Source organism: Alligator mississippiensis, chromosome 3, assembly GCF_030867095.1.
Source record: "Alligator mississippiensis isolate rAllMis1 chromosome 3, rAllMis1, whole genome shotgun sequence".
In the NCBI taxonomy this organism is placed as follows: Eukaryota; Metazoa; Chordata; order Crocodylia; family Alligatoridae; genus Alligator; species Alligator mississippiensis.
This window is the reverse complement of record NC_081826.1, coordinates 256516779-256541294: the sequence shown is the minus strand read 5'-3', so window position 1 is coordinate 256541294 and position 24516 is coordinate 256516779. Positions and strand designations below refer to the sequence as shown.

At 45.9% G+C, this 24516-nt stretch overlaps 1 protein-coding gene across 6 annotated transcripts in view; it reads left to right on the top strand.

Annotated features, from left to right (window-relative positions):
- The window catches only part of AP3B1 (adaptor related protein complex 3 subunit beta 1), a 287301-nt gene that overhangs the window by 108147 nt on the left and 154638 nt on the right, over nucleotides 1-24516 (top strand). For all 6 annotated transcript variants that reach the window (XM_019482176.2, XM_006261568.4, XM_019482169.2 and 3 more), the window contains 2 exons: nucleotides 19213-19371; nucleotides 23655-23752. In XM_019482176.2, coding sequence (XP_019337721.1) covers nucleotides 19213-19371; nucleotides 23655-23752 — 257 coding nt within the window. The remainder of the gene's footprint in view (nucleotides 1-19212; nucleotides 19372-23654; nucleotides 23753-24516) is intronic.

The window sequence follows — 24516 nt, the reverse complement described above, 5'->3', positions numbered from 1 at the left end:
AGCTGCAGGCAGTTGTTGGGCGCAGAGGATGAAGCACCAGTCTGCAAAATGTGTAAAGTTCCCACTGGGTATGAAGTGGTTGCTTGTGTTCCACTTTGTGGTGAGCTCAAAAACCTTACCCTGGCTGGGTTTTGCCTTCAGGTTGCTGGCACACCTGGCTTGAATAGCATCCTTTAGGCAGATCCTAAGTGTGGGGTCACAGTGAGGTGGCTCTCATTGATAGCCTAGAGCAGCAGGTGCAGCCTGAAGGATCAGAGCTCTCGGAGTTGGGAGGAGTCAGGGTTTGCCATGCCTTCCCTCTGCCCCTGCTCCCAATTCTAGAAGCCACATCTGTGCTGGCTTCAGGGGGTACTCAGACTAGACACAGCCAGAGGTCCTGAGCAAGTACTCCCCTGGGGGGCTCCAGGACAACACACACATCAGTTTTCTGACTTTGGCATAATCAATTTCAGTTAAATTCAACTAGTTAAGAAGTTTACTTACCAATTTTCAGGGGAAAAAAATCATGTTAAATTTGTCACTAATTTTATTTTGGGAAAGATATATAGAAAACCCAGCAAACTAAAGACACCAAATTCCTGCTTTAATTATGAAACTCATCATTAACTGAAGAGCCTCTATGGCCCCCTCTACATGTTACAGGTATTGTGTAGTTAACTGGTTAATTGTGCAATTACCTGGAAACCAGCTACATGTGCAAAGTAGCTATCACACAATAAAAAGCTCCAACCAGCTATAATGTTAGACCTTGAAAATGTGTACTAACACTTACAGTTGGTTGCTGGTGAGCTTTTTAATTTGTGCATGTGATGCAGGGTCTTCCTTGCAGCTAGGAACTCCATCAGCTAATGGGGCTGCCAGCTCCAGGGGTACATCCTGCCTAGTGAAAAACCTCTGAGTTCTAGGGATCACTGCAGTCATGATCTTTAGGGCTTAGGGGTGTGGGAAACCCCTGGATCCTGGGGATTGCTGCTGCTGCATCCCTAGGGCTCAGGGGTGCAGGAAACTCCTTGGCCCTGGAGATCACAGCTGCCATGATCCCCTACGGCTTTGGGGTACAGGAAAACCTTCAACTGGGGCGGCTCCTAGCTACAGGAGCTTGCTTCTTGCCAGTGCTGGGGAGTCTGGAATTGGGCTCCCTCTGTACTGGCAATAAGGTTGATGTGATTTAATGCAGGATCCCACAATCATGCCACCTGCCATGCCACATGTGCATGGCAGGAGGTGTGATTGTGTAAAATGTGCATTAGAACCTATTATGCCTTTCCCTGCACATGTAGAGGGGCTTGTAATACAAGTCAACAGCCATGCGTTCCAAAGCCTTGAACATATAAATTGTCTACATATAGTTTTTTATCAACTTGCACTAACAAAGGGAAACATAAGAAGGTCTGGGAAACTCCTGAACATTCTGCCCAAAAATCTGAACAATGCCAAGAACCATTGCACTTATAAACTATCATGACACTAAACCAGTACTTTTTCCTGCCATTCCAATGTAGACAAACTTAAAATTTTGATAATACTGATTAAATATCTATAATGTACCTCTATTTCATGATAGAGCCACTTGTGTGGTGAGAAGGATTCTGTTCTAACCTACTTAACATCATAACAATTAATATTATAATGGTGTGGAGTCTTTATAACCTGGAGATGCATGAAGCAGAGAAAAACAACTGTGTTAGTCTTAAGACTTCTGATTGGGTTTACAGCATTAAGTAAAAACAAATAATTATCTAAATTTAGATATTGAAGTCATTGCTCTTTTTTCAAGCATAGCAAACACTGTAGTCAACCTAATAAAATTAAAAATTGAAACACTGTGGATAATTCAATTTTAACTTTTAGGTAAAAGCAACCCCCCTCTTATACAACCCAGGGGGGGGTTTTTGGTATCTTGGCATCTGTGAAACGGACCAAAGATGTTCAATACTAATTTATGCATCTTTTAAAAATAGAAATGAACAGTGTCCATATACATTTAAAAAGGGTTTACTGGAACCAGGGAGGACTGTTGAGGGGACTGGTAGTGTGACAAACAGGAAGCATGAATTCCATGTTTTGAGAACAGTATTTTGTGATTACAACTTTCACTCTGTAACTTCCCTACTTGGCTAAAGCAAGTTTTCAAGTCAGTTTTTTAAAGTTTTTGTTGTTTAAGAAACAGCTTCTGAGGTCAGTGATGGTCCAGGAGATTAGTGCCTCAGGTTTATGTGTCCTTTCTGGAACTGATATTAGAACTGGTGTCCATTCATTCCTTTATGCAGTTTGCCCTGCTCAGTTTTTGGAGACAGACTACAAATTCTTATCCCATTACCTGGATTAGATTTTTATAGTCCCTTTGTCCCTCAGTGGAACAATTGCCTTGCTTATCTCTGTTGATCTGTTCAACCCAACTTTGCCTTTCTCAGAAGTGGCCCCTCCCCCTATCCTTTATATTTTAAAGTTCCCTTTATTTAGAACCCCTGCTTGGTATCTGTGCCAAAGCTATACAAGACCTGTATTGATGCTGAAGGTCACTTTGTCTTATCCTGCAGGTATCCAGTCCTGGCACTTCATTTTCTGTGCACAGTCTAAAGAGGTAAATTGAGTCACATGCTGTTGTAACAACTTGAATGCAGCGAACACAGAAATATCACAATAAAACTTGTAGTCTATCCCTCCCTGCCTTAGGGAGTGGCCTTCCAGTTCAACTCCAAAAAGAAGGACTTAACCTTTTCAAAGGGGAAAGAAGTATACCCCAAGTTCAAAGCAGCAAAACAGACCATTCCTCTTAAGTAAAGATCATTATTGGGGCAAAGACCATGGAGTAAAAAGACTCTGCCCCTTCCAAAGGATTAACCAGTTCTCCTATCCCCTGTCTAGCATACGCAGCCCTGAGGTAGTCAGCTCAAATGATCTCTTTTCAGTCTGCATGACCCCAAAGTAGCCCAGATGTTCTCTTGCTTCAGACTCTCTAGTTCCCAGGTTGACATCCTACTTTTCAGGCTGCCATGTCCATTGTGATTCTTATCTCAATCTGCTTTTCTTGATGCTTCCAGGCATCTTCTCCACAGGATGGTACTAAGCCCCCACCAAGCACAGCCATTCAGTTTCTTTGTTGCTGGAGGTCTATCTGTTGTCTTCTCCTATACATAGTCAGCTCTGGGATCTGTTAAGAACTCTATTAACCCTTCTTTTTCCATGTACAAGCTAGTCAGAGAAACTGAGGCATGCAGCATGAATGTGTTTAAAACAGAAATATTACAATAAAGCCTATACTGTCTCATACATCAAGCTTGCCAGACCCACATACCAGAATTTCTAGTTGCTTCACTCTTCCCAGACATGGTTCATCATCTTTTCTGCCCCACTTCATGTCCCACCTCCTTGATAGGCTGGTGGCATATCTTCTGCAAATCGGTGATCTGGGGATGCAACCTGAGCTACCCCCCACTGGCCCTCACCTTCAGTGAGAAAAAGGATGAGATTTTGGCCTCAACGCCTCTAATAATTAATTTTACCAGATAACGTTGCGGAGACAAATGTATGCTCAACTCCAATGCCATCTTAAGTGTAATTCCCAGACAGATCCTTGGTAAAAGACTAAAATAGTCATATGCTGTGAAAATGTTCTTCTACAACCCCAAGAAAACAAAGAAGAAATCAATATTTTAGTAGTAATTTATTCTCAATATAAAATAATCTTTTTTGAGTTCATAACTGATTGTTATATGAATAATTATGCCCCAGGCAGAGGATGATGACTTCACATGGGAAATAAGCTTAATGAACTGAAGAACTCGGTATGTTTTCACTGAAGTGTCTTTAAAGATAGCTAAAGAGAGAAAAAGTGATATGTAAATAGAATTATTATACTATGTCATGAAACTGAATAGAAGCAACAGTATTCAGATAACAAGTTAAGAGACTGAAAAATACGAATTTGGGAAGGTTTGGCAACCTTTTAGAAGCGGTGAGCTGCTTATAACAAAGCTAGGTCTGAAAGTGGGCCACCATGGCTGCTCCATTCACTAGTCCCCCACAGTGCTGACCTGCTGCCACATCACTGTTGTTGTCTCCCACTGTTGTCCTGGCTTTATGGGCTGAATTCAGTTGCTTGGGCCCTGCTTAAACCTTTCTCCCCGATCTTCTATTTCTTGCCACAAAAGGGCAATGTGAATGCAAGAAGTCATGATTGAGTTGAGTGCCCTTTCAATTGAGGGAGTCTGCTTACAATAACAATGGTATACAGTTCTCTCAACATCTCTAGAGTTGGGAACAAGATAGTGTTGCCATCTCTTAAGAGTTTGTTGGTTTGTGAACTGCAAGCTGCTGAAAATCTAACCCTCTTCTTTTATGGTTATTTGTTGAGGTAATCTCTTTTTGGTTCTGTCTACAACATGTTCTGTTCCTCCTGATAGGTAAAGTTAGTGCAATTATTGCAGTTTGTGTAGGAGAATAGGCTAGCTTGCTACACAGCCTTTTGGAAATTAAGTAGCTTGTTGAGTTGTAACTATTAGCTTCTGGGAGGAGCCTTTAGCTTGTAAACCCAGGGTTTTTTTTTCCCTTGCAGTTCAACTACAGTCTATTTGACTTATTCCCTGATCCAGCTTTTAACATCCACATATTTAAAACCTTGTCTTACCACTTGATTAGTTACAAGAGAACAATGTTCTGGGCTAGGGACAGAAGTTACACATAAACAGGTTTAAGTGATCAGAAACTGGTTTAAATCTGTAACAGAACAGAAGATCATGAACCAGTTTCAAAATGGCTGAAACTGGTTTAAGATAAACCTGAATTAACGTAGTATCAGACTTAACTGATTTGTGTCAAACTGGTTTATGAATCTGTCCCAGACTCGGGCACATCTGGTGAATTTACTGGGGGGCGGCGGGGAGAGGAGGGTTTGCAGCCATCTGGGAGCAGGGGGGTTTGCAGCCTCCCTGCTCCCGGCCAGAGTCCAGCCAGCTGCAACCCTGCCCCCCTGCTCCTGTGTGACACTTCACCTGCCCCACCAGTCTGAGTTCACCAGCCATGCCTGCCCAGACCCCTTTCTGGTTCAAGTTAAATCACAGCCCAGCATCCCAACATGCTTTCCAGTCTGGGGCTGGGCTGGGCTGGGCTGTCTGCTCCAGAGAGCAGGGCTGACCCCACCCCTCTACTCCCTAGCTGGAGCAGTGAGGGCTGTTTGACAAGGGTGGAGATGGGCAAACCCAGCTGGGGCTGCAGCCCAGTCTACGGGGGTGGGACTGCCCCCCCTCTGCCAAACTGCCCCCCCCTCCGCCCCCCCCCCCCCGGCAAACCCTGGCTGGGGTCTGGGGCGGGGGGGGGGGGGGTTAAACATCCCTTCCCCCACTCAAACTTACTGCTGGCTGCAACTGTGGGTTCAAAATCCCAGAGGCACCTGGAAGCAGGAAGAAGAAGTGAAGAGCAACCCGGCAAAGTCCTGCTGTTGTAATTCTGGACTGCTAATACCAGAGAGCTTGGGGGCATCAGGAAGAGGAAGTAAACAGCCAGAGAGCCCTGCTTTAGTGCCCCTGGGTTTCTGGCCTGAGCCACTGCAGGCATGTGGCTACATTTCCTGTATCAAAGGTAAATGTCCGTTCACTTCTGTTTCAATATAATCTGTACGGTTTAGACTAGCCTGCAAAGACTGAATCGATTTAGCTTTGGGCTTTTTGACCATCTCTACTGAGCCCTAGGCTTGGGCTGTTTAGCTTCCTGTCTTCATCTATACCCCTGTGAATAGTGAGTCATTGGGAACAATCATCCAGAATACATCAGTGTTTATCTTCTCTCTGACCCAGCCACCCACTGCCAGTGATTTTACATCCTGAACATAGGAAGGCAGAGCCTAGACTATTTTCAGAAACGTCTGCCTAATGATGACATTTTCTCATGAACAGTCTTACTGCAGAACTTGTACATATTGCATCATTTCTCTTTTAAAAGAACAGGATTCTTTTTAATGCAATTTTAATTAACTAAAGCATTTGATTCTTTCATACCATTTACCTTTCCCTGGGTAATACCCAGAGCAAGAAGGGCAACTACTGCCCCCTTACCCTTTGTGCAGAAAGAGACCTTATGACCTGGGATCCTGGCTTTCTCTGATTAAAATAACAAATTCTCCTATTAACTCCCCCCCCCCCAAATCTGTGTTTTTTGGCAATTAAAATGAAACACCACTGTATATGTAGGTATCAGTTGAACATAATGTTTTATTGATATATTTACAATTTTAAAGCAATTTGGAAGCCTACCAGTGCCCCGGTCATTATAATAAAATAAATTCTAAATGCCTATAAATATTGGTGTTTGATATTGGGGGGTTTTATTATGGAAAATCAGATATCTCCCTGCCCCCTTTACTCACCAAGTTGCAGGTCCAGCTGTGGTTTTTGTTCTCCCTGTTGCCTTGTGGCATTGAGCAGCCCTGATATGCCAGTAGCCTGCCCATGCCCATGCTGTTGCCCCACATTCTTGATCCACAGCCCCCCTGCCAGTGACCCACACGCTTGATCCACAGCCCCCCAACCCTGCTGGTGCCCCTCGTACTCAACCCACAGCCTCCCAGCCCTGTCAGTGTCCCTCACTCCTGACCTGCCCCGCATCCCTAGCCCCCCAGTGTATGAGGAAGGGACTGGGTCTGTGGGGAAGGCAGGGGGCACAGGCGAAGCCGCGGATGGGGGCGGGGGGCCAAGGCAATGTAGCAAGAGAGGTACGTGCCCCCCAAGACTTGTGTACACAATGAGTGGGACTCAGCAGTGGAGGAAACACCATGCCACCATGATGAGGTGCAGCAGTTGCAGCAGCAGTGGTGGTGGTACAGAGTTGTATCCTGGGTGCTGCTGGGCAGGCAGGTGGTGCCTCACCTGGGCAGCCGTGGCAGCATTGCACTTTCTCCCATGCTGGGTCCCCCCACTGAGCCACGGAGGAACCTCCTCCAGAGCTGGTCCAGCTGCGCTATAGCCCTGCACCCTAATGTGGGTGCAAAAGTCTCAGGGGATACATGCCCCCCCCCCATGTGTGGCCTGTGCTTCCTTTCCCCCCCACCCCCATCTGCTCTCCACCACCTGGCTGCCACATTCACATGCATGTGGTGCCCCCTGCCTGATTGCTTCCCACTGTCTCAAGCAGCCCCTTGCAGGCTAGAGCTCTGGCAGCCTGTGAGGGGAAGCCCATGGTTTCCCATGTTTTTCTCCTTTAAAGGAGAGAAGCTGCATTTTTCTGCTGTGAAAGGAAAACCTGGATCCCTGCTTATGACACCTAGCAAGAAGGAAAAGGGTTCCAGGAGGTGCAGAGCCACCTGTGCTCTGTAGAGCACTGTTCTCTACAGCAGTGGTCCGCAGTGTTTTCCAGTGGTGGGCTGTAAAGGCCCAGCTTAAGTCTAAAGTGAGCCAGTATTAGTATCTAGCTGCCTGTGCCCGCATCTCCTTGCTGCTGCTTCTACATGTTGCCTGGCTGGGATGTGACACAGGCAAAACTTACAGCTGCCCAGCCTCCCAGATGCCCACATAACAGGCAAAGTTCCCTGTTGCCAAACACTGCTAGAGCCCCAGCTCCATGGACTAGATCTAACGCTTGAACTATAGGCTGCCAACCCCTGAATTAAGGTGTAATGGGGGCCCATAGCTCTTTAAAAACTGCTTTTAACTGTTAAATAATTATGCAAAACTGTAATAAACTGTCCCCCTGCCTCTTCCTCCCCTTTTACCATCAAGGCACAACCAAAGGGCATGTTCCTCAGGTTTGAGAGAGACAGATCTGCTTTCAGTCCTGAGATGACAAACTGCATGTGGGGAATAACAGGAGAGAAGTGGCTAACGTTAGAATGCATTTTTCTCATTGGTACTTAAAGCCACATAGAAGATTTGAATTAAGACATCTGGCAAGATTTCTATCTTGTCTCGTACTTTTTAATAATTTCTAGTTTTCTTTCCCAAAGTTTTCTTTTCTTTTTTTCTGCCCCTCTCCCCCCACATTGAAGTAATAGGGTTGGAGTGTTGTAGTCATGATGGTCCAGGAAATGTCTAAGAGGAAAGGATTTTGTGTGCAGATTATTTTTTATTGAAACAAGGGTATGGTTGGAAGAGCTGTTGGACAAGCATTTGGTTATCAAGTGCCCTTTTCCAGGTCTGAGAGAAGCAGACATAGGCAGAGCTAAATATCAGAGAAAAGAGTTGGGAATATTTCCTTCAGAGTTTGATCTTTTTTAATATAGGCTGCAATTGTTTGATGATCCTTCTTGCAGGTTCTAGTGTGCTATGGCATGTAATAATTCAGGGAGTATGATACATGAGGGGTTTTCTTTTTGTATTGTATTAGATAATTGCAGGGTATTTGTGTCTCATTTAGAGATAAGTCTGTTTCTTTGCTAGAGTATCCTTGCCAGGTAAAGGTACTTTTCAGATTGGCAAAGTGGGTGTTACGAATGCTCTCCTCAGAGCAGATGCAGTGGTATATGTGTAGATTACGACTTTTTTGGTGCATCCAGGATGGGGTTTGGTTTGTGAATATACATTTAGTAATCCATGGGTTTTCTGCATATATTGTTGTTTATAGGGTGACATGCCAGATGTGGATTGTGGTGCTCAGAAAGTTGAGGGAAAAATATTTCTAATTCCCCCACTCCTGGCTTTCAGGCAATCCCCAAGCCTGGCTTGACTCATCATCAGAAGCAAACATTTCTCTGATCGATATACTTAAAATGGGATACTACCCTACCTCAATAATAAATGCAAAACCTGTCAACACATATCCAGCACCACTGCAGTGAAATTCTTCCTGCCAGATGCCCTCATGGAAATTATGCAGATGAAATTAGGAGCTACATATCAGGATGGATTCCTACAGAAAACATAACAAGGACAGAGATACACAAACACGTATATGAGTACAATATTCCTAGAATGACCGCTCCTTCTGTAATTCACAGTTCGTTCTGTTTTAAACCACTGGATACAAGATTAGGCATCTAGACAACATCATTTAGTTTCTCAGTTCTCTGGGTGAAAACTTCAACTGGAGCCAAATTTTTCTGAAAATCAAAATGTTAGAAAGCTGGCTGCTGCCATTTGATAGTGATTAATGAGTTAAACACTATTTCCAGGACTATATTCCTAGTGGGCGCGTCCACATATGCAAGCATGTGTGCTTGCAGCAGCTCAAGTAAAAGTGGTGCAAATTTGAGCCAGGGCTTTTTGCCTCAGCGTGTTTGGACATGCACTTTGTTGTGGAGCAGATTGTGCCACTTGAGGCAAAATAGCCCTGCCTGGCTGCTCCCAGATCTGCACCCAGGGCGAGCTAGAGCCTGGGGCCAGAACCTGTGCTGTCCCCAGCAGTATAAAAAGCTGCCCTGTCCTGGCCCTATCCATAGAAATAGCTGCCCTGGCAAGTATCTTGGGGCTACTCTGTCTCAGGAGCTTCTGGGGCCCAGCCAGTTGGTACCTGGGGACACTACCCCTTGTGCCAGCCGGACTGCTGAAGCAGCCCTCAGAGTTCCCTGCACCCTCTACCCACTGCAGCAGTCTGGCAGTGGGGGCTGCTGCCTGGCTGTGACCTGCTGTACACGTGCCAGACCCAGATGGGGACTGCATGGCCAGTAGAGGCATCTGCCTCTCTGGGCCAGCTGCCAGTGGACTGTGGTTGCAGGGTTGGCCTTTGTGCGGCACTACTGCCACGTGTGCCCCTGCCTGGCCATCTGGGCAGCTATCACCCGGAAGATGTTACCAGTGTGGTGGCCTGCTTTGAACTGTCAAAGCATGTCCTCCTGGCCCCAGTTGGCCAGGAGATCAGCCACAGCCAGCTGGGTCCAAGATGCCAGCTCTGTTCAGGCAGGGTCCTGCCACTAGCCTCCCTAGCAAGAATTCTGGTGTTCCCTATTGGAAAACTGAAAAATCCCTGATTAAAAAAAAAAAATAATCCCAAAGTCACTCCGTAAAATACCCCAAAATCCGTGTTCCTCCATGATTAAAACAAAAGGCCACTATATATATATAATATGACAGAGAGAGAGACAGAGACAGTGATCAGTTGGACAATGTTTTATTGATATATCTACACTGTTAAAGCACTCTGCACACCTAACAGTGTCTCTATCATCATAATAAAATGAATTCTAAATACCTATATGTTTTGCTGCCTCCCTACCAGGGGTAACAGTCCCCCCCACAGGGGCCAGATGGCCCCCACAGGAGCTACCACCCCATCTGCAAGGCCCACGTGCCCCAGCCCCCCAATTGCTGTCCCACCCAGCCCCCCCCGCTCCTCCAGACCCCACAATGGCTGCCCTACCCAGTCCCCTCCCCCACTTACACCCCCATGGCTGCCCCTCAACCCCAGGCACTGGCACAAAAAAAAAAAAAGCCTCTACTCACTTTAGAAGCAGGGGCCGGGGGGCGGGCCCCCCCCCAAACAGCACAGGGCAGTGAAGGGCAGCAGCGCCTGGGCTGGGGCTGTCACAGCACGGCTGGGGCTGTCACAGCACAGCATGGGGCAGGGCCCCAGTGACCCAGACCACAGCTGGAAATGCCGGTAAGTGCTGGGGGGGGGGGGAGGGGGTTGCTTGTTTTTTGTTTTATTGTGGGAATGCTGAGGTGGGAGGGCAGGGATCAGGGGCTTGGGAGGTTGGGGTTGGGCAGGGCAGGGATCAGGGGGTTTGGGCAGTGGGCGGGGGATGGGGCTGGGTGGAGAAGGGATGGGGGGGCTCAGAGGGCAGGCAGGGGGTGGGGCTGGGCAGGGCAGGGATCGGGGGGGCAGCTAGGGGAGTGGGCACAGTCCGTGGGGTTCCCCCCCATGGTCCCTTTCCCCCTCCTCCAGCCCCACCGGCCCTTTACTTAACAGCACTGGAGCACAGCTACTGGCACACTGCCTGCCCTGCACAGGTAGGCAGCATGCTTCAGCACCAAGGCAAGGGCCAGCCACAGAGATGCTCTGGCAGCCAGAGCGTCTCTCTGAAGGATCCAGCCTCCGGTTGCCCCTGCCCCCCTTTTTTTAGCTCTTTTTTTTTTTTTTGACCCCTGGATATCTAGGGGTCTAATTTTGCCCCCACACTGCAAACTTGCCCCCACACTGCCTTTTCCTGTTCCTGCATGTGCACATGCCTCTTGCAGCATCTCAAAAGGGTTTGAGATGCTGCAAGAGGCATGTGTGGGCCTCTTGCACCCCTCTTACAATCAAGGCAGAAATACGAAAGGGAAAGTTACTTATAGTGTAACTTTTATATCTGTATGCTCCTGTAGCAATACAAATAAGCTAAGTTGCAGAAACTTTAACCCTGAATGAAACAGGGTTAAAGTTGCATTGTTTGGCTGTAGTTTATCATCAGGGATCCTGGGTTTTTTGTTGATGTTTTAAAATCCAAAATTCTCTGATTAAAAAAACTCCAAATCCATGTTTTTTCATGATTAAAATGAAACACCACTATATACATAGGTATCAGTTAAATACAACATTTTATTGATATATTTACAATTTTAAAGTAGTTTGGAAGCCTACCAGTGCCTCAATAATTTGGTGTTTGATTTTGATTTTTTTTTATCATAAAAAATCAGAGTTCCTCCTGCCCCCTTCACTCACCAGGATGCAGGTCCAGCTGTGGCTGTCCTCCCCACTGCTTTGTGGTGCTGAGCAGTCCTGTTATGCCGGTGCCCCTCACTCCTAAGCCCCAGCCCCAGCTCCAACAACTGCAGCCCTGCCAGTGCCCTTCACTTGCCACCCGCTGCCCCCTGCCTCCCTGCCAGTGCCCCTCACTTCTGACCTGCTGCTCTTCTACCACCAGGCCCCTGTCCCCCGTGTGTGGGGAAGGGGGTGGGTGTGTGTGTCAGGGCAGGTGCCCCAGCTTAGGCAACACTGTTGATGATGTGTCAGGGGCACGGGGCTGCAGCCTGGCTGGACTGGCACCGGGAAGACATGGTACACGAGGGTGGAGTGGGGCAGTGAGACTTGTTGTTGCTGGGGCCCCCATGCCAGCTGCACTGCCATGGAGTAATGCTGCACTGCCAGCAGTGCAAGGAGTTACTGGGGGGAGGCCATGCTACCTTCACCTTCTCCCACTGCCAGCCACTCATGTGCCAGGTGGCAGCTTTATTGGCCTGACTGCCACTGCTGCTCCCTTCAGACCACCCGTACAGCCAGTCACCTTGCCTCTCCTCTGGGGTAGAGCCATGGTTGGATGCAAGAGGAGGTGAGGGCAGTGTGGCACCCCCCTCCCCCCCCGGTCCATTACTGCTTACATTGCTGGCGGCATGGCGTTACTCTGTAGCACAGCTGGCATGGGGGTCCCAGCAGTGGCAGCAGCAGCAATAAGTCTTGCTGCCTCACTCTGCCCTCCCATGCTGGGTTCTGCCTGCTGGGCCACAGAGGCAGCCTGGTGCTGGTCTGGCCAGGCTGCAGCCCTGTGTCCTGTTGTGGGAGGGCACATGCCGCCTCCTCCCCCATATCCTCCTGTGTCACATATATGGTGCCTGACCCCCTCTCTGGGAGTACACACAGCTCCTGGGATCCAACCCATCCCCCACCAGCCCCCTCTCCCAGATGAGGTGCCTGTGGCTCTGTCCTGCTCCCTGGCTGGGCCCTGCAACCATGCATTCTTGCCCCAGACCAGACTCTGTGCACTGCCCTGGTTGGGCAGAGCTCCCAACCTCAGCTCCCAACCCTACGCCACTCCCTCACTCACCATGAGGGTGCAGCATGAGTTGCAACTGCCACTTCAATATGGCCCCACCCCGCCCTAGCGCGTTGCCTACAGGCAACTGGGGGAGCTGCTCTCTACCATGCTTCCTGGGGCTATATTGCTAGCCATGTGTGTGTGGTGCCCCCTGTGTCCAATCAGCCTCCTCCCATTTTCCCCCACCCCCAAGCAGCCCCTTGCAGGCTGAAACCCATGGTTTCCTACATTTTTCTCCTTTAAAGGAGAAAATCTGCATTTTTCTGTGGCAAGCGGAAAACCTGGATCCCTGTTTTTATCATCATAGAAGCATGCAGATGTAATGGTTGTGTTGGAAGAGCTTGTTTCAGTATCATTTGATAGTGATACAATTGTTACACGCCCACATACTAGGGCTGTGTGAAGCTTTGGGTGCTGATTCAATTCAGAGGAGATTTGGCCCTATTTGGTGGCTGAATCTCCAAATCCAAATCGAATCGGGAGACTAATTAAAAGGTCTGAATTGATTCAAAGCTCTCCAAATCAATTTGGAAAAGATTCAGAGAGCCTTGATGATTTGGGCAGTCCCTGCTCGCTGCTGCAGGGAGCTGGACCTGGACTCCATGTTGGTAAGTAAGAGGAGGGGGGAGGGAACCATGGGCCCCATCCTCTGCCTGCTCCCCAGCTCCCCTGAGTGCCCCCCCCCGATCCCCACCCACTCTCTCAGCCACTCTTATGGCTTCCATCTCCTGGCTCATATCAGAGCCCCCCACGCAGTGGGGGGCAGCGGGGATTGCCCCCCCCCCTGCATCTGGCAGCAGCCAGTGAGTGGGGGCTTTTTTTTAAAGCGCCAGGAGCTGGGAGAGCAGGCAGAGGATGGGGCCAATTTGGAGATTTGGCCAATTCGGCTGTGGCTGAATCTGGATTTGGCTGAATCGATTTGGGACAGTGATTTGAATCACCAAATCGAATCATTGTCCCCCCGAATTGGCTGAATCTAAATCCAAAGTGAATACTAGCTGCTTCACACAGGCCTACCATATACCCTTAGTCACGATAGCTAGTATGACTTCAGAAGTGAGGAGGGGGCAGACAGGCTCCCCCCTGCCACTCATAACACTGAGAACACTTCTGGCACTTAGTGGGAGGAAACAAGCACTTGAAAATAATTTCTTTTCTTATCAAATGGTAACAGCAAGGAAAAATAAGTTTACAGTGCATAAGGAATGTAACTTGACATTTATAGTCTCTTCCCTTTTTTCCTTTTAAAAAGGAATCTACTTTTATGGACTATTGTATCACCTGGGGTGTTCTGCTTGAGTGAAGCATGTATTAGAGTCATAAGTTGTTGTTTATAATATTGAGAGTGTTCTGAATTTTGGTAATCTAGACTTTGAGAGATTTTCATGCCAGGGGAGGTAGGAAAAACTTCAATAACAAGAGAAAATGACGGAAGTCAAAGCTGTTGTACTGAGGTGCTTTCTGTTTGCTCCCCTCCCCATTTGTTTCTTTGTGTTTGTTCTACTTTTATAAACCTGTTTTGTGCTAATTCACTTTTTTCTTGGGAATTAAATGATTGGCATAATTTCATGTTAATGAGAAGCAAATTGGCATAAAGCATTAAGGATGTTCCCTATTCTTAAGTGAATTCCATTAAGATAATATTTATTAGTAGTAATATTGCTTAACAGCAAAACAAGCTGTCCATATTGTTTTAAGTTGCATGTAAACATGATGGCAAGACACTAATGGAAAAAATATCTCTTTTGCATATTGCTTACTGAAATTGCTACATGTGACCCTGGATGCTAGTACAGCAAAGTAAGCAAGGCTACAGGGTCCTAAATTAGAATAATGGAATTGAACCGGTGTGAATTTATTAATGGATACTGCAAAGAGAAATAAGAGAGTGAGGAATAAATGCTTATTATGGAATGATGTGTAAAAGTTTTTATGGGACTGGTTGCTGTGGTGAATGGGTTAATATACCAAGGTAGTTGAAATATTTAATCATATGGCTACAGTAAAGTACACTCTGCTTAATGTTTGTACTTAAACCATTTGAAAATCAGTGTAATTTTACTGAATCATTAATATGCTTAAGAGTCATTTTGGCCTATATCTACAAAGAAACATTCAGGACTGGGTTTGACACACAGATACAATTCAGTTTGTCTTCCGAGCACTCCTAAGAAATGAGTCGTTTTCTTATTAGATGTACATACTAAAGAAGGAGAGTTGACTATGCAGTTCACTGCTGAAGTGTGGTAATGTAATTAGAAACTTCTTCCAAGGGCTTGAAGTTTCAGCAATCAAGATTACATCAAACATATATGATTTCATGACTGCTTTTTAAAGTCAAACCACAAAAATATATTAAATCATGAAGTGCAAGCAGGAAAAGAACAGAATGAGATAATACAGGTGATAAACCAGGAGTGGGCAATTATTTTGGGCGGAGGGCTGCTTAGCAAGTTTTGGCAAACTGTGGAGGGCTGCATGGGTAACCCTGCCCTTTGACACGTACCCCACCCCCAGGTTGCCATCTTGGGACCAGAATTCCCGCCCCGACCTCTGACCCTTGCCACCGGACATCCTTCCCCTTGCCCCTGGAAATACTCCTTTGGAGAACAGGGTTTGCTATCCTAGAACCAGAAAAAAAGCAAATTATGTACTAAAAATGAAATACCCATAATATTATATTTTAATTCAATTAAAAAATATATTTTTGTCCTGATATGTGTGTGTTTGTGCTTTATATGTAGAAGTGATTGCATAATAACTCAAAATGCAGTCTTATTCTTGTGTAGTGTTTGGGGTGTCAGGGGAGTGTGGGTGGGTGGACGTGTGGTTTGTGGAGAGGTGTGTGTGTGTGTGTGTGGTATTTGTGGGATGTGTGATTGTGTCTGGAGGAGGATGAGGCTGTGTGGTTTCCAAGAAGGGTTGCAGGGGGGGTGCCAACTGAGCCCTTGCAGCCCAAAGCCTCGTGGCCACGTTTGTACTCCGGTGGCTCCTGCTGCCGCCAGGAGGCTGGGGGCTGCCAGGGAAGGGCCTGTCAGGCTCGAGGCAGGGAGTGGGGACAATGCAAGACACTACCAGAACTGCAGGGGGTGGCATGAGCTGGCGGGGATGTGGCCCGGGACGCGGAAAGCCCAGGGAGGTGGCACAGAACTTTCATGGTGCTTCAGGGGCTTCGGTCAGCAACGGCTTGGCTAACCCCCGCTCCACAGGCAGCCCGGGGGTTGCCACCACCCCGGAGGGGTGGCCTTGCCCCCCAACCCTGGGACAGAAAGGGAGGCTATGCCAGGAGCCGGAGCAGAGCCATGGCTGCTTTTCTGTTTCAGGAGCTCCTGCAGCTTCCAGGAGGACAGGGCTTCCAGGAAGCTCCTGGCAAGCCCTGGGGGTAGTGTGGGGGGGCCACCCAAGGCCACTGGGGTGGCACATGGCCCGGGATGCAGGAAGCCCAGGGTTGCAGCGCAGAAGTTACATCCTGCGCCTGACACTTGGGATAGCAACAGCCTGGCTGCTCCACCCCCTCCCCCCCTATGGGTGGCCCCAGTGGGTGCTGCTGCCTCGGGGGGAAGGCTCTTCCCCACCACCCTGCAGGGGCCCAGTAACCTGGCAGCAGCTCACCCCCTGGCCCCAGGACAGGCGGGAGGCTGCACCAGGAGCCGGAGCAGAGCCACGGCTGCTTTTTTTTGCTCTGAAAGCTCCTGTGGCTTCCCCGAGCTTCCCGTGCCCCAGGCCAGGACCCTGCTAGGTTATGCCACCCCCAGCAGCCCCAGGAAATGACCTGCTCTGCCCCCAGCACCAGCCAAGAACATCCCAGGGCCCCTGGGGTCCTTGCGGCCACAGGAGCTTCTGGAGCAGAAAAGCGGCCGTGGTTCCACTCCCGCTCCTGCTGCATCCTCCTCACCCATTCTGGGACCGGGGACCAAGGTGCCGCTGGACCCCTGTGGGGCAGGGGGGCCCAGGCCTTCCTCCCAGAGCGACAGCACCCACCAGAGCCTCCTGTGGGGGGAGTAGCCAGGCTGTTGCCGCCTCAAGCCTCAGGCACGGGATACAAGTTCCATGCTGCCTCCCCGCGCCCTGGGCCATGTCCCACCAGCTCATGCTGCCCCCAGCAGTCCCAGGCACCCCCCGCGCTGCCCCCAGGGCTGGATGGGGGTTGGGAGCCAGCAACAGCCAGGCGGTGCCCTGGGGCCAGTGCCGGCGGGGCCCAGAGCAGGGTGGCAGGAGCCTGGGGCGCAGCTGGCTGGGCTCTGTGGAGCTGGGCTAGGCTGCCCCAGCAGGGAGAGAGGGGGGCCACCCTGCTCTGGCCTCCGCTGGTGCTGGCTCCTGCATGCCCCCTCACTCCCAGCCCCCCACTCCAGCCCCGCAGTCAGGCAGGGACCAGCACGCGCAGCCTTGACTCCCTCCTACCTGAGTTTCCCGCTCCGGCATAGGCAGGAACAGCTCCATGGTCCCTCCAGCTGTGGGGGGCAGGGCAGGCCCTGCTCTTCCAGGGGCCTGCTGTGGCTTCCCTTGGGTCCTACTGCCCCTGGCTCCTGTCACTTTTGACAGGAGCCAGAGGCAAATTAATATTTATTTTTAAAAATTTTCTAGGGGCCCCGTGGGCCAGATAAAATGTCCTGGCGGGCCTGATGTGGCCCATGGGCCGTATTTTACCCACTCCTGTGATAAATACTTTCATACTAACTAGAAAGCACAAGTTCAGTAGTATATGGGGTTTAGAAAGTATGTTTCCCTATTGTGACAGTATGAAATGCAAAATACCTGGGCCCTTTTCATCAGATAAAGTTATGCTAAATGGCAACACCTCTTTCCCCCCCCCCCTTAAAAAAAAATAAATCTGGAGGCGGAGAAAGATTTCTTACCTAGAGCTCAAAAAAGATTTAACATGACTCTTTATTGAGAGTTTGTATGTTAAATTAATCTAGGAATAAGAGAAATCTTTTAGGGCATGGACAAACATTCAAGTAGTGTCAAAAAGGGAAGGGAGAGCTGCTGAAGCAGCAGCTGCTTTAACATATGCACTAGTGATGCAATCACCCCAACTTTAACCCTGGATGAATTAGGTTTAAAGCTGGAATAATTTTGCTATCTTTGTATCTCTGTAGGCTCCTGTGCACCTAATTGTTACAGGGTAATAGATGCAGCAGTTCCCCCTTCCATTTTGAAACCACTCCAAGTTAACCTTTGTCTTTAGCCACATACTTTCTCCTTTTAGAACAAGAAAAAAAGTGCATGGGGGGGGCGGGGATCCTTTGCAGACCCAGGCAGTGAAATCAGCTGTGGAACACTAGGGGTGGGAAATGGTAATAGAATATCTAATCCTGGAAGATGTAAGAGTGATTATGAGAAGTGTCAGGTATGCTCTCAAAAATGGAAAAATGCAGTTGTGTCTTGCTGTTGCCAAAATAGCTTTTTCTAGTGTGATGCTGTAGCATCCCTCTCTTTGAAGACCTCCATTGGCTTCCCTTTCTCGGTTGCATAAAACAAATACAGATTCTTTTTACTTTTGAGTTTTTTCCAGGATCTTAGTTATGGACATAAACAAGAAAATATATCTTAATAGATTATAACTATATTAACATATATAACAGATCTTTTGAAAGTCTGACACTCTTGCTCAACATGCTTGTTCTAAAAAAAAAAAACCCCCTCTTTTTTCCTGCTGTAATTTAAAATAATCTATATTTAGAGTGGAATCTGGGCAACTTTTCATTATTGTACTGTCATTGGTGTTGAAATTGATAGTGCAATATAAAGTATACCTATTCAGAATAATATTATTTTGTTTCTAAATAAAAACTAGGGTTAATGATTGTCCACCTGGATTTTATTCTAAACATGTGACCTCTTAAAGCATTGGTGAACAGGTTTAGAATCATACAAAGAATAAATGAATAATTGACTAATAATGTATGTCAAATATTTCAAATATTATCAAATTAAATTTCTTTTAGGATTTTCTGCTTTTAGAAGTGAAACAGATTTCTTAGCACTTTAAAAGTGTCAAATTCTTGTGGTTCTCCCTGTGAGATTAATAAAACACGGATGAAGGAATGAAGGCTAATGACTTGACCTCCATTTCTTTAAGTCTTTGAGAGAGCTATGGATAAAATTCTTATCTTCCTAGTGTTGTAAGCATAAGAACATCTTTCGTTATTTTGATGGTAGTTTCCGCTTATGTATGGGTAAATTTTTGGGACATTTATTTGTCAAATGAAGAAAAGGAGAGACTGTTGTCCTTCAGGCATTGTGAATGTTATTGAGTGTTAATGAATTAATATTCTTTTTCAGAAATGCAAAATGCCATTCACATATTTAAAGATGAAGTGGGATTTGTTGTTATTGTTACCTACATAATATCAGCCATAGAATTTCATTCGCTTTGGAAATAAACTTTTACAATATGTTATTTGGAACACTTGGTCTTATTTTTTGAAGTTGACACAGCTGAGCAAAATACTATTTTTTAACTATCTGCTTAAAATTCTCACTTGAAATTCTTATTTTAGCTAAATGTTTACTAAAACTGATTGTTTGGCATTCTGTCATTTTCCTTGTAGGATGTTGTTATGGAAGAGTACAATGAAAAGAACTTTTATGAGTCTGATGAAGAACAGAAAGAAAAGGATCAGAAAGTGAAGAAACTGTATGCTATGGATCCAGATCACAGGCTGCTTTTACGGAATACAAAGCCTTTGCTACAAAGCCGTAATGCTGCTGTATGACAAACACTTTTTTAACTGTGTATCTTGAATTATTACTAAAACTCTGTACCTCTAGGAAGTTTTAATCAAGATCTTGAAGCATTCAAGACTAGAATATGTATCTAAAAATAGATAAGAAATACTTGTAGAATTGTTGTTACCTGTGTTGATAAAGCACAGTTATCCTGTTGTGTTTTAGGCCTCTGGTAGATATGGCACTTCAGACATGCTCAACCTATTACATGCATCTTAAATAATAACTTGGCCACACATTCAGGCAATTAGTAGTACCATAAAACACAAAATCAGCCACAAAATTATTCCACAAAATAGGTATAGTAATGTTGTGACTGGTTTCTATCATGCCTTAAACTGATTTTGTGGCAGGGTCCCCCACCATGTAGCCTGATGCTGGCTGCATAGTAGGGCTTGGTTGACAACTCCCCCATCCCTGGGGCCACATCAGAGTCTTGAACTGGCTCTGGTGCAGTCCTTAGGCTAAGACCCACAATCAGCTGATTTTGAAAACATAAAAACACTAGGACTGTGTGAAGCTTTGGTTGCTGATTTGATTTGGAGTAGATTCGGCTGAATTCAGTGGCCGAATCTCTGAATCTGAATTGAATCAGAAGTGTCGATTTGGAGAGATTTGATGTTTTGGCCATAGACACAGCTTTATATGTTTTTTCTACATACCTTACGGTACCAGGTGCGACTTGTGAGTGCTGAGATGGTGAGGTGGATGGAGCATCCCATGGGAGCACGGGGGGGGGTCCCCCTGCGCTTGGCAGCAAACCCAGAAGTAGACCAGAAATACTTCTGGTCCACTTCCTGGTCTACCACAGAATGTGCGGGAGGACACCCCCCCCCCCCCCCGCCTCCCAGCTTGGCAGCTGTGCCTCCTGAGTCTGGGGGGGGCACCCAGGGTCCCCCTGTGGCCAATTGCCAAGCTAGGGGAGTGCAGGGGGGTTCCCTGCATGCTTTGCGTCGGACCCTGCATTCCCATAGGATGCTCCATCAGCCCCACCATCTCAGCATTCATGAGCCCTGGCTGGTACCTCGAGGTACGTAGAAAAAGCATATAAAGCGGTGCCTGTGGCCAAATTGCTGATTCTCTGTATCAGAATCGAATTTTCAGATTCAGCCCAATCAAATCGGGATAGTGATCCGACTCAGCAAATCGAATCACTTGTCCTCTGAATCGGGCCAAATCTGAATTGAATACTGTCTGCTTCGCACACCCCTAAAAAACACTTGCATAATGCACGTTGAGTTGTCTTTTGGAACTCAGTGAGGTCATCTTACTTTTACGGATCTTTAATATCAGAAGATCCCAGTATCATCAGTTGGTTTGGCCTCTGCTTAATTTATAGGCCAGGAGTTGGCAACCTTTTAGAATGGTGGGCTGGCTCCCCACAAACTGGCTGCCACAGCAAGCCTTGCTCCTTTTCATTAGGGGAGGAGGAGGATAGGGAAAAAGGAAGAGAGCGTACCTCTGGTAAACATCACCTGCTATGAGAGGATGGGGGAAAGAGAAAGTAAGCAGCATTTGCCTTAGGAGAGGGGGGAAGTGAGAGAGCAGAGAGGGATACAGAGGGGATCAGCAGCATGGCTCAGGGTAGAGAAGATAATGCACCAGGCCCAGATTACTGCTTCTCCAGCCTATGGGCTTTAGGCTACCATCCCTTGATAAGCCACAGAATTTCATTCAGTATTTCACGTTTTAAATCTGCAACTACTGGTTATATTAAAGCTGACCTTTTTTTGGACCCCTAGCAGACATTACAGTTATTGTGCAATTCTAATGTGTTTATTGAGCAATAAATCATAGCACGCCACATGTTCAACTAACGTATCATGTACTAAAAATGAAAAACAGCCAAAAAGATGTTCCATGTTTAACACTGGAACATCTTTGTGGCTGGTTTGTATCACTCTAATTGAAATGTGTGGCATGCTAAAGGGAACTGAGCTTTGGGAGCTGCTTCCTGGTACTGGGTTGTCTGCAAACCCGTTCAAATTTCCCAGCTCATGGGGAGTCCAGCACCAGAGTGCTAGACTTCCTGGGCACCCGCAAATTGAAAGCTGTCAGGCAGTTTGGCATTATGGATGGGACCCTGGTGTGGCTCTGAATGTCCTTGCATGCTGGCAAGTTTAAAGCTGTGCTGGGCAGCCCAGTGTCAGGGTCCCTTGTGCTGGGCGGCCTGACCTAGCTTTAAAAGTCCTAGCATCCAGTGGAAACTAAGGAATTTTCTCTCGGATCACCAGAATTGTGCATCTTGCCATGCCAGCCAGTTCTTGAATGTCTGGGATGGCAGGATGCACAGTTTTTGGGATCTGAGATAAAACTTCTCAGATTCCATCACAGATTTAAATTAATGTCTGCCAGGGGTCTTAGAAAGACATCTGGTCTTTAAATGAAGACTTCATGTGATGATAAACAATCCATCGCATCCCTAAATTAAACTGCTTTGATAGCTGATTACCCTTGCTTTAAAAATTTTGCACCTTATTTACAGTCTGAATTTGTTTGGCTTCAATTTATATCCATTGGATCTTGCTATACCTTAATCTAGCTTGGAGTCCTTTGCTGTCAGAAATCATCTCCCTGTGTGGATACTTATAGAACATAATCAAGCTGCCCAACCTGTTCTTTGGCAAACTAAATAGACAGAGCTTTTTCAGTTTTCCTTGAAGGTCTTATTTTCCAGACCTGATATAATTTATAATTTTTTAACCAAATTTCTATTTTGTTAACCTCTCCTTTGCTTGTGCATGCTATGCCTAAGCACTGTATTTAAGTAATGATCTCATGAATACCACTTAGTACCCTTAGTAATACCATCATCTTGCTTCTACTTAATGTTCCCCTGTTTGTTCACACAAGGATTATGTTAGGTCCCTCAGATATGACATTGCTCTGGGATCTCATGTTTGGTTTGTTGCCCTGATGACTCCCTTCGTTTTCCCTATTAGTCTCCCTATCTAGTGTGACTTTTCGTTGTTTAGTGATTTCTTTTTCTGTCTAAAAATTACCCTGTTCAAGTAAATTCAGCCTACCAAGTGCTTCACACATCTCTGGCTAATATCTTTACCATTATTTGTCGTTCTTATACTTGTAATTTGCATATTTTACCAGCACTGGCAAAATGCATCAGCACTTCTTTCAGAGCATTGGCTTGACACTTGTTTCAGAGCATTGTGTCAAGTAAAGTCCCTGTGGAACTGTAGTACAAGTGTCCCCGTTATTTGAAGGCTCTTTGTTTTCAGATACATTGAGATTTATCAGTTAGGCAGTCTTCAGTCCATTTAATATGGACTGCATGCATTTTGTATATTCCTAATTTTTTAATCAGGTAGTACTATTTAATGAAGTATTGGATAAAATATCTTTTAGAAGTCTTTAAAATGCTAGATCAACTTAGTTATTAGATATTAATTAACCAAACTTTTAATTACAATACAAATTCAAAGTTTGATGATTAACAGGTCTTATAAAACATTCATGATTGCTGGTATTACTGTCATCTTTTCATCCCTTATTCATTACATTATCAGGCTTTCCACAACTTTTTATCCTGAATAAATATTAGGCTGATAGGTCTGTAACTAACCAAAGTAATCCCATCACCGTTTAAAAACATTGGCAGGACAGGAGTTCCTCTCTTGCGTACCCTTTCCCAGGAAGATATGAAAATACTTGAAAATAAAATCCAGTTAGTGCTTGCAAGAGATCTTACAAAACATGTTTTACCTTTCTGTTACTTGGAACACTAGCATATAACTGTACAGTTTGCTTTTTCTGTTTTTGAGTCCTCGTAAGCCAAAAGTGCAAATCCTCTTCTATAAATTGATCAGTGTAATAATGGGCAGAGGTTTTAAGTGATGATACTAGTATTTGAAACAAAAGAATAGGTATTACTGAAATGTCTCTTAAAATAGAAGGTGCAGACTGCATGTGGATTAAAAGCTACTGTTTTCTCATTAATTTATAGTTAACGCAGTACATGTTGGTTTATTAAAGATACCAGTTTGGTGATTTATTCATAACTGATTTCCCCTCCTTCCTCCTGCAACTTCTCCTGAGCTGGTAAGAATACTAGATACTCATTAGCTCTGCATTATTAAAACAAAACAAAAACATCCCTCAGGGTTCTCAAACGTGCCCTATTGGTTTCAAAAGTGTATCCTTATTCTTTCTGCAAGGGAGTGAGTTGAATTTTGCAGCTTGAAAGTAGAGCATGGTACATATTGTACAGTTAACAATTTGCTTTGCATGTTAACATGTTGTTTTTCAGGTGGTGATGGCAGTTGCACAGCTGTATTGGCACCTGGCACCAAAATCTGAGGCTGGCATAGTTTCCAAATCATTAGTGCGTTTGCTTCGTAGTAATAGGTGAGTTAAATTGTCAACTGAATTCATTAAACATTTTCTTGCAACATAACTGCATGATACAGAAATGATTAGTACTGGATCTAAACCTATGCTTACACAAGTCTGCCAGTACAATCCCAAATTTATGAACTAATGTAAATCATGGAATCTTTTTGCAAGATTCTTCATTTACAGAACCACTAGCCATATACACTTCACTTCTAGTCACTGGAGAATAAAAAGGGCTAACTGATTGTTGTACACATTGAGAACAGTACAAAAATAGTTTCTTTGATAGGGCTTATATGTAACTGTTTTAAATTAAAATACTTGTAGTTCTTTTAGTTTTGTAAAATGTTAAATAAATCTCTTGATACCACCCTGCCAGCGTAAAGTGGTGGTTTGCAGCCACTTGACAGATAAAGAAACCAATTCTTTCCTTAACAATTCTACATCTTGAACCCAAATTTCCAGTCTCCAGATATTTGCTTGGGAACGCCTAGGAACATTCTTCAAAGTGTTTTCTTTAGTTTGTATTTGTGTCGTTTTGTTGTATTGCATTGTTGTGTTGTATTTAGGGGTGCACCGATAGAGATTTTTGGGACCAATACCAATGTCTGATTTTTAACAAGCCATATTGGCAGATACAGAGCTGACTGCCGATATGCAGGTAAGTATCTTGTGGGGGAAGGGGTGAGGAGGGAGGGAAGGGACATGGTGGGGCAGATAAAAGCCCCCATGGTGAGGCAGGAGCTGTGCAGCTGGGGTGGAGTGTGGGAAAGAGC